General features: G+C 43.7%; 1 protein-coding gene and 1 long non-coding RNA gene across 2 annotated transcripts in view; one reads left to right on the forward strand and one right to left on the reverse strand.

The window, feature by feature from the left end:
* Positions 1-16918, forward strand: part of LOC125881175 (uncharacterized) — a 261696-nt gene that overhangs the window by 206252 nt on the left and 38526 nt on the right. The window lies entirely within an intron of this gene.
* On the reverse strand, positions 3057-15735 carry trim8b (tripartite motif containing 8b). Its single transcript, XM_049564092.1, has 5 exons — positions 13158-15735; positions 6032-6127; positions 5609-5874; positions 5364-5479; positions 3057-5259 (listed from the first exon to the last, which is right to left on the reverse strand). Exons 1-5 carry the CDS (start codon positions 13761-13763, stop codon positions 4556-4558), a joined length of 1788 nt encoding a protein of 595 aa, XP_049420049.1. The 5' UTR covers positions 13764-15735; the 3' UTR covers positions 3057-4555.

Consider the following 16918-nt stretch of genomic DNA (forward strand, 5'->3'; position numbering starts at 1 on the left):
GAATTGCAGTCTGTCTGTTGCCCCCATTAGTCACATAAAAACCACCAAAGTTACCCTATAAGTTTGAGATTGAAACGTTCTCACCTTGAAACCAGTAATTAACAAAAAAATCTTTCCAAAAGTGCCAGGTTAATACAAGGCTACAGCAAGTTAGCTTAGCTTAGCATAAAGGCTGGAAGCAGAAGGAAATAGTTAGCTCGGCTCTGTCCAGAGGTGACATCATCTGTTATGTCTTGTGTGTTAATTCTGTCCAAAAGCTGGACTGTAAAAATGACACATAGGTGGATTTGTTGCCTTTTGACAGAGGCAGGCTTTTTGTTTCCTCGTTTCCAGTCCTCGTGCTAAGCTAAGCTAACTAGCTGTTGGCTGCAACTCACAGACACAAAGGTGGGCTCAAACTTCTGACTCTCAGCAAGAAAGTCCACAATCTTCATACAAAATCTAAATGAACTAAATCATTTTTACTCTCCTTAAATATTTCTTTAAAATTTTCCACTCCCTGTTTGTTCACTCAAAACACATTAGCACAAGTGGGTCGTCCCTCCTGTGTGAATGGGGCTCAAAGTGCTGTTCGGCGGGGAAACATTAACGCAACATCTTAATCAGGCTGAGGGGAACAAACACCGACTGACTGCTCATCTCAAGACTTTTTCTCTCCATCCTGTTTTCTCTCTGCAGGCCTCCACCCACACATGCTCATGAGCCCTGTTTGTACAGCGCAGACACAGAGATATTTAAAGTTTTGTTTAAGCGTCCATCTGTTAACGTGTCTTTTAAGTAAAATAAACACACTAATAGCCTGGTGGATGAGTCGCATGTTTAAGAAAGAACAGCAGAGGTTGGGCGGTTGTTCGGGTAGAAGTGGAGGATGTCGTTTGTTTTACAAGTCATATGAAGAGTAAGCAGATGACTGTGTAGGGATGACTGTATGACCTGGAAAAAGAAACAGTCAGCACGAAACGAATGCTGAGATTCTGTGATTGGAGACATGTTAGAAATATTAGACTGGTGATATTCTGTACAATCCCATGATTGGTTGTTCAACAGGACCAAAAGTCTCTGAGGTTGTGTTAATAAATGTGTTAACAATATAAAACGATATGAATTTAAATTAAGCTCATTTACAGTAATGAATGTACTTTGGTGGAAGTTTGTTTGGTTTCAAAGAACAACTAACGGTTCTCGAAACGTCAGAGTTTCCCAGTTGTTATTAGGAGTTTGATGGTGACATGAGTGCCAGTTACAAGTCAGAAATTACAATAACTCCAATAAGACTTGAATGCAGCATTATCATATGGTCATTTGTTACTGTCCTACAAAATGGCCCCTCATTGTGCCCCGAAAAAGATGTCATGTCATGTGACTACAACAAATTTTTTTAATGCCGTTAGCTCAAGATCACAGATTATTTTGTTGTCTCGAGAAAACAAAATGCTGTTTCCTCTTATTACTTATGTTTGTCAAAATTAAGGAGAAATGGGAGTTGGTTAACTTCTCATTTCTGGTTACTATAAAACAAGATTGTCTGCTTGAATGATGCAACTGCAGCAAACAAAATGAAACATGTAAGGCGGAATTTATACTTCTGCGTTGAATCGACCTCCCCAGAAATGTAACCACAAATCGCGGCGACGCAGACCTCCTGTCTATTTGTGTTAGCTGAAACCATTTCCCTCAGTGGAAACAAAGCTTTTATTTACTTTAATTTCACAGATAAGAAACAATAAATTGTGAAGACAATAAAGCCTCCACAAAAATAGCATTTTAAGTCTTGTGTGTGATTTATCCTGGCTTCATATGAGCAGAGGAAATCACTGCTCATCGCTAGGCTTATTTATACAATGTAAAATGCCATAGGCTTGTGCTAATAACGTTAGCATGTTATATTTGTTTGGAAAACGTGTTTAGTATAAGACAGTTGTTTTGTCAGTGAACCTTGTGAGTTGTAATGGAGCCAAATTTTGTAACATTACCTTTGTTAAGTGTTGCTGTTGTGCCTGGCTTCATATGAGTAGAGGAAAAGTCTGCTAGCCGCTAGGCTAATTTATACAATGTAAAATGCCATAGGCTTGTGCTAGTAACATTAGCGTGTTGTATTTGTGGGGAAAATGTGTCCAGATAAAGACAAGTGTTTGTCTGTGAATGCTGCGAGTTACAGTGAAGCTGATTTGTGTACTTGTGTTTGAAATTGTCTCTATTAAGCCATGTTTAATGTGTGTTTAATGTGTGTTTTGAATCAACTAAACTTTACAGCACTTCACAGAAACCTCCGCCTCCGACTAGTGTTTTGGAGGTGTAACTGCAGAGTGACACAGACACACCACTGCACAAGTATAAATGCTCACAATGGCGTAGGCTCTGCCGCACAAGTATAAATCCCGCTTAAGCCTCCACTTATTGTTCATTCATGAATCCTCCTCAACAGTTATGGCAGTGATCTTGATGACTGAAATCAGGTCTTATTAAATGAACTGGAGTCATTTGGAGTATTAGCGCTACGTTATGTCAATGTCTAACTTCCAGAAAATAAATTTGCTGTTATATCACAGTACGTGGAAGGTTATCGCGAAAAGATTACTGTAACAATTAATTCTACTACAAGCAACAAAATTTCATCAGTTTTCTGAAGCTGTTAATGATTTTTACTAATTCCAGGCGAGGAAAATGAGACTTTTCCAGGTTTTCCATGACCCTGGAAACCCTGACATTGAGGCAAAGGAGCCTGTTGGTGGCACTGAAGACCTCACAATTAAAACTATTAATGACTTTTACATCTTAATATTTATAACATGGAATTTAGGACATTTTAAGAGTTTTAAGGACCCGCAGACACCCTGTAATAAAGAACTAAAAATAACCAGGAAACATGCTGGAATAATAACTTCTCTATTCCCAAACAGTGCAGGAGTGTTTCTATCGTCAAACCTGAACCTTCTTCAGATCGAAGCGAAACAAGAAGCACAATGTAACAAACGTATGGAGTACCACCACCCTTATCCTTCAGACGAACATGAGAAAAACGGGTTTGCAGATACAGAGTTGACAGCAGAGACTGGTTTAAATTTGTTCGTTTATTTGGAACCCTCCTCCAAATCACGTCTGTAATTTTTCCATTTCACAAAATATTTACAAAAAAAGATACTTTTATGTTGTTGTTTTTTTCTCCTCTTTATGTTGACTGTTGTAACAGCTCCTTTTTAGGATGATAACAATTGCTTACATCTCGCAGTCCAGAGTCTTGTTCTTTTAGAAAAAGTTCATGAAAAAAATTCCTCCCACCCTCCTTTTCTTCCATACACTCATTTTAAAACTGCATACGTTTTGTTCCCCCCATTGTTCTTCTTTTGAGTGCTTTAAAAAACTCTTCCTTGCATGCTTTCAGCTGCAAACAGGAAGCCAAGAGCTCGTGTGCTTATTGAGAGGAAGTGACATCTTTGCCCTGCAGGAAGTACAATTACAGCATCGTCAGATCCTCCAGATGCTTGATTGGTTTGGTCTGTCCAGTCTTGCCTTTTTCTCTACAATCACAGAGTCTCTCTAGACAAGCGTGAAACCTACAGATGTACCAAATAACACAAAGTCATAGTAATTACTAAATGGAAACAGTCTTTGTCAGAAGTTTTTCTGTCCTGTGGGAAGCCTGATAGCAGGAAGGGAGTGCTAAGAATAATCCCCAAAACTCTTTAGGCCGGGGTCAACCGGCCCTTCGGATGCCGCTCTAGTGTCCCTCTGCGGGTCGGCATCTGTAGTCCAGGCATAACAAGGCGTCCACAAGTGCATTGTGGGTGTTCCATGGAAGAGCGTTTTGTGTTCAAGCCGTACGATCCATCCCTGAACTCAGCAAAGAAAGGAAGAAGTGCCATGACGATGAAAATCAAGAGACACGAAGGGACCGTGGACCCTCTTTAAAGGATTGACCAGACAAAGTGAGCTGGGCAGAGAAAAATATGATGCTAATAACATAAGGCAACTGACCTCAGTACAACTAGAGGGGTGATTATATCAGAGAAACATGAGGCGCTAAACTGGAAAGCTCAACACTGCACGGTTTTAATCTCTTTTCCCTTTAGCGTCAGTGAGAAGCCGCGGAGAGGCGTTTTCTACTAAAAGTTCGTCTCCTATCAATCCACCTCCTGATCTATAAATAAAAAAAGATGCATGTCACGCTCTCCTCTGAGGCCTCTCTTGTCTCTTGTTTATGTGTACGATGCTGAGCTAAGTTGTGCCAGAGTGAGCGTGTTGGCTTGTTTATGCGTTTTACGTATAATACACTACATGAAACACTGACTGAAAATAAAGGAAAGAAGAAAAAAAAACACAAAGAGATCAACCCTGCCCCCGAATGTGTGTACGTATTCTAGATCTGTGTGTGTGTGTGTGTGTGTGTGTGTGTGTGTGTGTGTGTGTGTGGATATAAATCTGAATATTTTAAGGTGTGTATAGTATAACTGTGTTTTTTCCGGTTAATAAGACGGTAAAGGTGTGCTATTTTGGTGCCTGTCTTTATATTCAAGTGTGTGTGTGTGTGTGTGTGTGTGTGTGTGTGTCTACTCTGTTAACTGGTGACGTAGTGCTTTGTAGAAGGCTGCCCGTACAGCCCGTAAAAATCTGCATGTCTGTGTGTCTGCGAGGCGTCTATCCAGTCCCTCACTGCCAAGCCCTGCATGGACGGACCTCCAGAGGCCAGGCCGGGAGGCGGGGGGTAGTCTTGGGCGCTGACCCAGGGGAAAGAGCCAGAGCGCGGGTACGGGGGATGGCTGCGGTGGCCCGACACCGAGGGCACTCCGGAGCAGTAGCAGTTATCCATTGTGCACACCAGGATCTTACGGCCACCGTATTGAGGCAGCACGGCCTGCTGGGAGGAGTGCGAGGAGCTGCTGCCTCCAGGAGGAAAGTGTGAGGAGCCGAACACGGAGCCTGAATGGTGGTTGGTCAGAGAGCCGCTTCCGCTTCCCGTCCCACCGCTTTCGCTGATGTGAGGCGGGCCGCAGGGGCCGAGAGGCTGCTGATTGGTGGACTGACCTTCTCCGGAGGCAGAGCTGGAGCCCAGGTAGGGCTGCTTGGCTAGCGATGAGGAAGAAGACGAGGAAGAGGAGGAGGAGGAGTCCTTGAAACCAGGAGCGGCATTTTTTCCGACGTTCCCGTTTCCCTCTGGGAAGGCAGTGGAATGTTTCCGTTTCTCTGCTCCAGAGCCGGAGCTCTGACCGCTGGGATACGCAGGGACAGACTGCAGGAAGGTCGATGGAGGGGTGAGGGGAGCTGAGGGGGAGAGAAGAGGTGTGAAATAAGGGATGAGTGGAAGTTCAAATAAAAATAAATCCATGACAATGATTAAAACCTGATAAACGTGTTTGAGATTCTACCTTCCAGCGTTCTCTTCAAGCTCTTCTCTCTTTTTGAGATTTCTGAGAGGAACAGTTTAGAGTTTAAATTCCCCACTTTGTAAGGAGGGAGACTGCTGCCCACACATGCCTGAGACCTGCATGAAGTGCCAAAAGACATGCAAAATTCAAGATAAGACGTCAGCTTGGAAACATCTCCGGCATATTATAAACCCACAGGCAATTGTTAAAACATCCACTTTTAAAAAATCCATTGTTTCTCTCACCTGTCTGTGAGGATTTTAACCGGCTTGGTGTTTTTCATGAAGCTCAGCTCCTCCGCCTTACTGAAGGCCGTGTGGATGGAGCTCAGCAGCTTCTGGGCCTCGTGGCGCTGCTCGCCCAGAGCTAGAACCTGGGCAGCGTTCTCCTGGCAGAACCGAGCCTGAGCCCGGTCCAGAGCCTCCAGTGTCCGACCGAGATCCTCCTCCAGGAGCTGGTGCATGCGCTGGTACTGCAGACGCACCTCCTCTTTCAGCTCACACACCCTGTCCTGCAGAGGAACGAACACACACACACACACACACACACACACACACACACACATACACACACAAGCATCACTCCACTCTTTGTGTTACGCAACAGCGTGTGGAATCTCTGACAATGTGTGTAGCTTACGCCCACAGATTCAGGGTGTGAAAACATACCTCCACCACACACTTGTCAGAGTCGAGTTTGCAGAGCTGTTCTTCGATCTCCTGCACTCGCTCCTCCACGCGCTCCTGCTGTCGTAACAGGCTTTGCTGTGAGGTGAGGGGGAAAGAAAGAAAAAAGGGTCTTAAGCTTTGGGAAGTTGTGACCTCAACTAGCCACTAGCATCCCCTCCCCATGCCGGAGATATTAGAATCCGGGAGCCGGCTAATTTAGTCTCCAACCAACACACAATCCCTGTGGGGGAGGAGGGAGGGTGTGCTGTCATAGCAACCAACAGCTATTTTGTGTTTGCATTAGTGAGTGAGGACTAATGTTGGGGGAGCTGGGGGCAGCAAGCAGAGATAGATAAATGGGCATAGAGAGGCAGAAAAAGCTCCAGCAGCTCTCCCCTCAGTGCACCTCCTCTCCGTACTTTAAAAGATGTATTCACACAGAAGAAGCTGCTCGGAGAGCTGCAGCAATGTTGTGGCAACAACACTTGTTATTTCTAGGACGATGATGGCATGCGAACAACAGCAGACGCCTGCTCGGGCAAAACTGAGATGCCCATCCGGCTCAGCTTGAGGCCAACATAAATTAAGAAAAACATAATTAATGGCTCCGTATGAGAGCAGCAATCCTTTATGTCGCTTCCTACGTTGTATAAGTCTCAGAGTAGGAATGTCATTGACACAGATTTGCTAATCCTTCATGTTATTAATATTTAATGTGAGATATGAATAATCCTCACCCAACATTTAATGACTGAGAGGCATGCTGATGAGATGGTACAGAGCAACATAATGTGCTTCTAACGTGATCCAGATTCAAATAAACAAGACGAACAGTGTTGGTGAGAATGTTAGCATGCTAGCATGCACAATAACAATGCTAATGTGCTTATGCTAAGTAGGTATAATGTTCACCATGTCAGTGTAGTGTTAGCATGCTAACGTTTGCTAATTAGCACTAAAAATATCATGTGTTTTGCAAGTATCTGCTCATGAACCAAAGTCAAGCTGCAGCTAACATTTATTTTTATTAGAGGTTAATCTGATTGCTACACTGATGACTACTAATCAATAAATGGTTAAAATTAAATTTAAAAAATAATATATATTCAGTTTACTATTATGTAAGACAAAGCAAAGCATAATATCCTACAGCTGGAATCTGGAAAATTATGTCATTGTCTAGAAATTATTAACTAAAACAATAATAGTTGTCATTGGTTTTATAGGTATACTAATTATTTTCATTATATATTAATCTGACATTAATATCTTGATGAATCCATTAGTTTAATCTAGGGTTGCAGCAATATACCGGTTTTAAAGTGATGTAAAAGTTGACAGTTATCATACCGTGTACATTTGCCTATCTACAATATTGAAAAGGGGAGACTTCTTAGTTTTCAAATTTCAATTATAGTGATTAAACATTTGTGCAACCAAAAATAACTCTTCCATTTTCATTCCTTTAAGAGTCACTGTGACTGATAATACCATTATAAATTCTGTTTTCTGAGATAGTTACTGTACCGTGACAATCTCACACCATTGTAACCCTAGTTTAGTCTCAAGTTATTAGTCTAAAAAAGCCCCTTGTAATCTTATAAATGCTTGTTTTAAACAACCAACAGTCCAAAACCTAAACATGTTGAATTAACTATGACACACCATAAACAACAGAAGCAAATCATTACATTTGAGAAGCTGGGTCCAGTAAATTTTGTCATTTCTGCTTGAAAAAGGCCTGAAACTAATGAACTGATTATCATAATATTTGCTTTTTCTTTCTTTAGCGCGACTAATCAATGATCATTGTTGCAGTTCTGTGCTAGATGAGGCAAAATAAAAATTCAGAGAGGACCTATTCTGCTCATTTTCAGGTTCATACTTGTATTTTGGGTTCCTACTGGAACATGTTTACATGTTTTAATGTTCATAAACACTTTAATGTCCTCATACTGTCTGTGCTGGGACACAGTATTCAACCCCCCTTTAAAAAAGACCTGTCTACTCTGATTGGTCAGCGTTTCCGGGTCTTACATATCTCGGCGTCTCTGTGCCGTCATTGCAGACAGGAAATAACTGTAACAGAGAACAGTGGAATTTCCTCTTGTAAAAGAAAAAAAAAAAAAAAAAAAGAAATCACTCATAAAATCTTCTAAACACCAAACACGTTCTAGCAAGAATATGATCTGAAATCAGGGAGGAATTAACATCTGCAACCAAGCTTCCCCGATGTTAGCATTAGGGAAGCACACGATTAGTCGTCTAAACGATTAAACGTCCGCCCCCTCGCTAGTTGGCACCATAAATATTAGTCGGTTAAACCAATTAGTGTTTTATTCATGTACGAGGCTGTTTGACTGTCATGCAGCCGCCCACCACCAGTGTGTGCTACAGAGCCGTCAGACAGCAGTCCCCCTCCCCACGGTAATGCGTGAGTAGACTGGAGTTTAATTATAATTTAGATGTTTTTTATTAACTTAAAGTGACTTGCTGTCATTTCTGTCAGATAATCTACAAGGTACAATGTGCCCCACTTTTGACCGAGTTGCCGTCATGTTCACTTTCATTACACATGGCACAAAGTGTCTCGTACTTCAGCAGCATTTAAAATCCGACATGGCTGTTGAAGATTGTGATTAAAAGCTTCAAAGGGCTCTTAATGCACACAATATTTTTTGGGACAATGTTTCAAATACTTAATAAATTGTTCTAAATTTTGACTAGTCAAATAGTCTAAATTAAAAATTTCATTCAGTCGATAGGGAAATTAGTCGCCAGAACATTCCTAGTTAGCATGTAGCTACATGTAGCAGTGTATGTAATGTTAATATAGGAATCCACCATCATGAAGTAGAAAATGCTGGACACAGAGAATTCATAAAGATTTGAAGCCTAAGGATATTACTCACAAGGAACTTTTACATATATTTACCTCATTATTTTAAATTTAAGCCATGTTAAACATGAACATCCGACATTATAACATTATACATGTATAAGTGACAGTAATTAAGAAAAAGATTAACAGATCCTCTTTAAAGGGAACATGAATACAACATTTCATGCCAATAGCTGCTGAAATAAAGGGATTAAATCTCTCATTAATCCCACAACTCAATAAGCAGTTGTTTGTTTCAGGCTGCAGGTCTGTCACAGTACCATCATCATCCAATCATTCCAACTACACAGCAGCTGATTTTATCATTAGTGATCAGCTGCTGTAGAGCTCGATAGGAATGAAAACCTGCATAGTCTTGGGCCTCAGTGGCACATGGTTGGAAACCACTGCCCTAGATATCTCTCACACACACACACACACACACACACACACACACACACACACACACACACACACACAGTTGGCATGGTGAGATCCAGGACTGTGACCTGGTTGTGCTGATTGATTGAGTTAGGCTCAGAGCAGAAGCCAGGGGAAAAACAGGGTCGAAGGAGCCGAAGCTTCCCTGAGGGGGGGAGCAGCTAAATGTATGGGATACCTTTGGGGGAGGGAGGGAGACACAGAGGGGGGGTGTAAAGAGGGGAGGGCGCTCTTTAGCTGTCATTTCACCACAGCCTCTTTTCCATCAGAGCCACCAGAGCAGGAGAGCAGGGCCAGGGGGAAGGTCGGTCCTCGCCTCGAGTGGCTGGTGGATGGTGTGAGAGGGTGAGGTGAATTTGGTGGAGGGGGGTGGGCTGACGAAAGTGAAGAGCAGGGGGTGTAGAGTGGTGTGTGTGCTGAGGGGGTGGGGGGGTCCACTCTACATTCCTTAATTGCATTCAACATGGAGGATGTTTTAGTAGTCGCTATCACGCAGGTTCATATGGCTAAAATCAATATCACAGTGTAATAAGGATCATTTTTCTGATATTCCCAAGGAAATCATTCAGCAGAGGTGGTAAAACAACAAGATCTTGTCTTGTGATTATTATAGTAAGTAGAAAAAGGGGCCGCACTCATTGAAGATGCAGTATTTGCTGCTCCTTTTTATCTGATAAATTTGTATTTATTTTTAATGACGTTAGTCGAGGTTAAAGCCCGACAGAAATGCCAAACATTTACGTCTCAAATGTCAAGATCTGATGTTTATCTTTGTAATTTTGGACTGTTGGTCGGTCGAGACATTTCAAGATGTCTCCTTGTCCCTGAACGCCTTGTATTAGACAGGACAGACTTAACCCTTATTGGCACTTGTCGGCTTTTTGGCTAATTCAGCGTGCTGAATTGGCGTCGGAGATGGCGGTTCAGCCAAGCCCATGAGCAGTGAAATAAAATGAGGAAAGTAAACAAATGGCTTAAGTCAAGAGAGGGTGAGATTGAAGCAAACTTGGTAATAGAAACAGTTTGCAGTTGTTTATTTTATCATTCACTAGCACACGGTAAATATCATTTGTTCTTTCAACATTCGGTTGTACTGTTAATGTGCTAACAGGCTAACTAGCATCTTGAATCCATCCTATTTGCCTTTCCGTTTCCCTTTTTGAATGACGAATACAGACTACCACTGCCTGCTGCCATGGAGATTTAATTCCTCTCACACAGGTGCAGAATGTACGTGCTAGCTGGCCGTCAGCTGTAGTCTCAAGTGCAACTTTTTGGGTGAGACACAGGCAACGTGAGGCGATGCAACAGTTGGCTTCAGGTAGTTCGTTGATGTTGGTTTGGCGTGTCTGGGCCTTAAGATGGGAAACATTATCCCTGCTTAGCAAAAGCACATTAGCATTATCACTGCTGTTCCTAGCATGCTAACACACCAGACTACAGGATGGTTAAAAGTAAGCATTTGACCATTTCAATGTCAGCATGTTGGTATAACCACAGACCATTTTCACAGCAGACATTTTGACTTGTCACCGTAGCATGATCACAGGTGTATTTAGTAACACTGATGATGGCTGCATTCCACGTAGGGGAGGTCCTGGTATTGTGCATGCTGGCTCACAGGGACACTGAGTCGTCGTTAATGTTGTATATTTCACCTGTGTTTTCTCTACAATGACATGTCAAAATGTCTGCTGTAAAAAAGCTCCATTGTGAGCACGTTGGCATGCAGCCCTAATTAAATTGGGCTCTACTTATCACCCAGACTGATTACAGATGATGTAGGACAAGCTGTAAATGTGCAGGATTTTACAGCTTTTAAATTCAGCGCAGGTCCCACCCGATGGCCCTTCCTGTGCCCCAGGCGCCCAATTAACTATACATAAAGCTGAGTCATAGCATTACCGACAGGAAATACACCCGAGCATGACACGGTCGACACCTAAACAGGGTGTTGGGTGAACAACATGAGTCACTGAGGCCTTCATGGTTCTCCCTCTGGTTAAACTACCCCGCCACACACCCCTTTAAAAAGAAAGGTGGAGGAAAACTAACCCGACCTCTGCTCGAACCGACAACAGCAAGCACCAAACCCCCAGGAAGGGAAAAGGTTAATAAAAAGAGTCCAAGTAGACTGCAGAATCAAGTGACGAATCACTTTAATCCCCCGTCCCCTTGTCTCCACTCCCACCCCCCCCCCCCTCACAACTGGCGATCCCTGAGCTAGGATGCACCTGTGCTGGGGAGATAAGGCCCTCTGAGGGCCCCTCATTGTTCCACCCTCGACTGCATTGTTTGTCATTCCAACAGATGAGAATGGAGGCTGGAGTGGATCGCAACTGAAATGCACAAGACTCTCACACGGCGCAAAAAAAAAGGCAGTCAAAATGCAATTGTGTCTTAAAATGGGAAATTCTGTTTTGATAGACTGAAGTGATTTGGTAAATACACGAACCGCTGAGAACTGTGTGCCCAAAATTCTCCAGTGTTTTTTATTTGGCTAAAAATGACATTTAACTATGCCCTTTGTTCTGCTGACATTTCCTTGAGGACTACAAGTGAATAAAAAAATAACCTCACCAGCTTGTGTGAAGCTACATTTTGGAACTTATTGATAACTGATGAATTGACAAATTCTTACAAGAAGCGGTGACAACTAATGGTTATCTTCTCATCCACAGAGCAGGGTGTAAACACACAAACTGATTACTTTCTCAATTGTCTATACAATGTCTAGGAGTGTGCCAGAGTCCACCGTGAGGTCTTAAAACGTCTTGTATTGATTGACCAACAGTCCAAAACCCAAAAGGTATTCAGTTTACCATCACAGAAGATATTATTCAGATTTGAGTAGCTGAAACCAGGGTGGAGAAAAATATCAATTCTCAGATACTGTGATTCTCTCTTGATAGATTATATCTCAATACAAAAAAAAGTCAAAAATTCTCGACACTGATAAGAGCCGCTAACATCCATGCCACTGTCTCCAGATTCAGGTTGGACGGTGCGTTTAAAACCCCCCCACATATTTTAGCTTGATTTTCAGACGTCTGGGGCGGCAACATCTGTCCAGCTTTGTTTTTTTATTGCACCTGACGTAAGTTGTGGTCATCTCGTGAAACGTTCACTTCACCTGTTTTTCCTCTCCTGTGCTCTACTCTGTGTGTGTGTGTGTGTGTGTGTGTGTGTGTGGATAGGTGAAGCCTCGCCCTCTATAAAACACACAGGAGAGAATCTACCTCGACCGTAAATGAGAGCAAAACACAGTATAGACTCTCGCACTGAGCTGAAATGAAACAAGTGTTCATAAATTAGTTAGATAACATTAATAAAATATTTTTCATTCTTTCAGAGGGAGCGAGGGCTCTCATTGGGGGGGTTGTCCCCTCACCGATGAAGGAAAATGGTTGGGGAAACACTGCAGTGAGGAAAAATAATATATACAAATCCAAATTTTTGATGCATTAAGTTGCACCAATAATCGTTTTCTAATTGCATCGTAGCCATGAATCATGAGGTGCCTAGAAATTCCCATCCATAGTTGGAACTGGTAAATTTTTGCATTAAAAGGGATGAAAATGATTGTTTGTCAAAATAATTGCTGGTTAACATTCTATTGATTAACCAATCAATCGTTTCAGTTCTACTTGCAAGGTGCCTGATGTCTGTGCCCCAGATGAGCCGGTGATGACGTCAAACCACCAGCTGTATTTCTTTTTCTGCCACAGTGTCAGAGTGGAACTACATCCTGAAGTGAATAACCAAGTACGTGTTCGTTTAATGTGTATGATATATAATTCTTACTCTGATGTCGTTGCGTCGCAGCTCCACGTCAGTGACGGCGTGGCCGTGGCTGGGGTGGCAGCGGGCGAAGCAGCAGTACTGACATACCGCTGTCTGCTCGGCCTCGCAGTGGTACAGCCTGTACTCGTCGTGCTGCAGGCAGGTCCAGGCCTTCACCGCCTCCGCCTCCACCAACAGGTGCCCGAGGGCTGAGCAGGGCTGCTGCAGGTGTGTCTGGACGTGGGACTGGCAGCAAGGGGCGTTGCAGCGGAGACAGACCTTCACTGCAGGGAGTGGCGGGCCTCGGCGGCACAGGATGCACTGCAGCGCCGGCGTGGTGGCCTTCTCCACGCTCAGGGCGTTGTACTTCTCGACTATGTTGGACAGTTTGTGGTTCTTCTCCAGGCTGGGCTTCTGCGTGTAAGCATGATTGCACTCAGGGCAGCGGGCCAGTGAGGAGTCTTTGGCCCAGGCCTCGCTGATGCAGCCCCGGCAGAAGTTGTGCTTGCAGGGCAGCTGGATGGGATCTGAGAACACGTGCAGGCAGATGGGGCAGATGAGCTCCTCCTCAAAACAGTTCCTCCATGTCTCAGCCATGTCAGAGGCCATCATGGTGCGGGTAGGCATACACTAACTGTTTCCCACTTCTACCAGACCTCTCTCGCAGGAAACCTGACACTCTTAAAGTCTTGAGAGAAAAAGATAAAAACAGACCCGATGCCCTCCTGAAAGATCAGTCTGCGTGTTTCGACCCTTGTGACCAAACTAAAGGAGACTCCCTGACAGATGACGAGTATTGCTTATTGCTGCAGCATGAAGGCAAATTCCAGAAAACTGACCGGAGAAGGCTTCAGGCTAGGATGACAACACCTTGGTGATTTCAACACACACAGCAGGGGCTGACGTTATGCAGATTACAGTAAACGGTGCTTTCCTTTCCTCTAAATCACACACACACATACACTGGGCCTGCCTTTACAGCTCCTGTGTTTATAGGCCTACAGGAAGCTAAAAGCCTGTCAGCTACAGGTAAACCATGAAACGCAAACAAGGCACAGAGAACTGAATATCTACACAATTACCTACACGACCATGAGGTGAATCAATCTGTGTAGCACATGGAAAGACACTTGATCCCTTTTTCCTGCTGCCTGCTCAGGCCCCCTTACCTTGAGAGCTTCCTTCACTTCACCCTCGGATTATGATTGACTGTGGACCAATTCAGACCAACAAACGAAGCATGAAAACCACGAGAAAGGACTGCTCCAGTCCACACCCTGATTACTATTCACACACAGAGAGCTTTAAAGGAAAAATAAAACCCTGAATCTGTTTTATCTGGACCTCAAGGACGCTTGAATCCGTCAATAATCACAACGCAGCGCAATGCTTTTGTCCGCTGAATCATAAATAAGTATCCGAGGTGCCTCCACCTGCAATTTAATTATACATACAACCAGCGACGGTTTGGCAGTGGACAAGAAATACTGTTTTACAAGTCAGATTACCAACACAGCCACCCCAAGCCCTTCACTTTAACATAAAAGCGACATTTCTATTTGATGAATAACGCCTGCTATGTGGCACAGCTCGCATATCTGTACACAAGGCCTCGGCTTTTTCTACCAGGTTTCTGTCGACAACAAAGGCCTTATAATCTCATTAAACAGGAAATCATACCCGGGCCATCATTTCGAGGCTGTTTACTGCATAGTTAATCGTTTTAATAGTCGAGTCCAGCTCCTGCGCACAAAACAAAGGGTTTTAGGATCCGCAGGAATGTTGGCTGCTGTTGCAGAGCCTTTTGGTTTCCCCCCTCCGACACATCTATCAAATATCTCCTCGGCCAAAGATTAGTATTTCATCCAGCTTTTATCCTCTTTTCACTTTGGTCTCCACCTTGTTCACCCTGTCGTCGCCTCAGCCTTTAGCCAACAACATATTTTTCTACTTCCTTATCTCGATTAAATCGCGTAAATTACCTCAGACGTCACCTCACCATTTTCTACCAGGTACGGATAAAAACACTACATCAACCGACAGGCGCCGTCAACATCACCCATGGACATTATTTTATAAAAGCAGCCATACTTGTGTTATTTAACTAATAAAAACACAAAAATATACCCTCCTAATCTTAAAGGGGACGTCGCTTTTCTGTCCTTGTTAGGGGTAGCTGTCATCAGCCATCTTGCAAATCCTCATTTAAAAAAAAAAAAAAAAAAAAAAAAAAAGGAGATATCCGCCGTGGAGAGGCTGCTTCACCAAAGCTGCTTTTCGGTAGCTAAACCTACTCAGGCACATTAACGGCAAAGTCCCGTCATTTTTAAAGAGGAAAAAACGCCTTTTTGTGGTTATTGTAGGTCCAAACGGAGCTGGCTTGACGTGGGTATTTTTTAAGAGTCTCTATCTGGTCGGTGCTTCCGCCGCGAGTCGTCTCCGTGGGTCATAAAAATCCAACACGGTTGGGAATAATAATAATCGGTGTTTTCTCCCTCCTTTCTTTCTCTGTCTCTATCGGTCAGGCTTTAGAGAGAGGAGGAATGCAGGCGAGCTGGACTGGTCTCCAAACCAGCGTCAAGGAAACCAGAATAACGGGGCACTTCCGGTGAAGCTTTTCAAAATAAAACACCGTCAAACTCCACTGGTACATGGTGGCGTCTTGTTTGCATATTGATCAGTACTATGATTTTCTACTTCAAAAGGTCCAGTGTGTAGGATTAAGGGGGACATCTATTGGCTATTATTAAATGGTATTTACTGTAAAACCTTCAATAGCCCAGGCTATTATTTGCTTAAATCAGTGAAATCACCAGGCTTATATTTGGGACAGGCCTTTAATTCAGTTCATCCATCCACTTTCTAACAGCTTATCCTCTTGAGGGTTGCTGGAGCTTAACCCAGCTGACATTGGGTGAGAGGCAGGGTACACCCTGGACAGGCCCCCAGACTACCAAGCCCAAAACACACCGGCAGCATCACATGACGGGGGTGTCATTGACGCCAGTCAAGTGCCGCCCCCAACACACACAGAAAGCGTCACACTGCGGGGCATTAACCGGAATTCTAGTGATGTGACTCGCTGTGCCAAGGCTTCGAAGCGTGTGTTGAGTAATCCAGGAACTGTTTCCGCGATGCGCGTATCGAGGCTTGTGTCGTTTCAGACGAGTGATGTCATTGGTGACATCCGAAGCCTCGCTGGCTGGCTGTACCACGTGACTGGTTTGGGAAGTGGTTCAGATCTATATATACAAACCACTAAGTGTAATAGCTTTTTTTGTCCAGTAGATGGCTTAGTAGAGCAAATGAAGCATCAAGAAGCTTTGCCCTTGAGTGAACCAATTTGATGAAAAGCTTCAATGCTTCATGAAGCTTCATCTGCCCATCACTACGGAATTCTATTGCACACTCCACTCCGCTAGGTGGCGGTAATGTGACTAGCTGGGTGCCAACCGCCAGTTAGAACAAAAGACTAGGAAGAAGACGCAGTAAGGCCCAATTCCAATCTGATCCCTTACAGACTCGCTGACTTAGATGTGCGTTCATGTGAAGTGCGTGAGTGTGTGAGGGCTGTCCCATTGTCAAATCGTCAAGTCAGTGAGTCAGTGAGTGAGCCCTTTATGCCCCTTTACCGTAGGTTAGCATCGATGCGGACTTACGGTAAGGAAATTACCCACAGTTCATAGCGTTGTGATGTTAAATATAGGGGTTGCCCTCGGAACACCGGAAGTGTTATAAAAAAAACCCCCGAAAACACGGGCTGCGTCCAAACGGCCCACTGG

The sequence above is a fragment of the Epinephelus fuscoguttatus genome, linkage group LG20 (genome assembly GCF_011397635.1).
Source record: "Epinephelus fuscoguttatus linkage group LG20, E.fuscoguttatus.final_Chr_v1".
NCBI classification, from domain to species: Eukaryota; Metazoa; Chordata; class Actinopteri; order Perciformes; family Serranidae; genus Epinephelus; species Epinephelus fuscoguttatus.

Bases quoted from the DNA above. Each gene is read 5' to 3' on its own strand.
- trim8b (XM_049564092.1), bottom strand. From the start codon at position 13,763: ATGCCTACCCGCACCATGATGGCCTCTGACATGGCTGAGACATGGAGG. The intron at 5,480-5,608 runs GTGAGAGAAACA...CACTTCATGCAG, and splicing joins GTTAAAATCCTCACAGACAG to GTCTCAGGCATGTGTGGGCA. The intron at 5,260-5,363 runs GTAGAATCTCAA...TCTCCCCCTCAG, and splicing joins CTTGAAGAGAACGCTGGAAG to CTCCCCTCACCCCTCCATCG.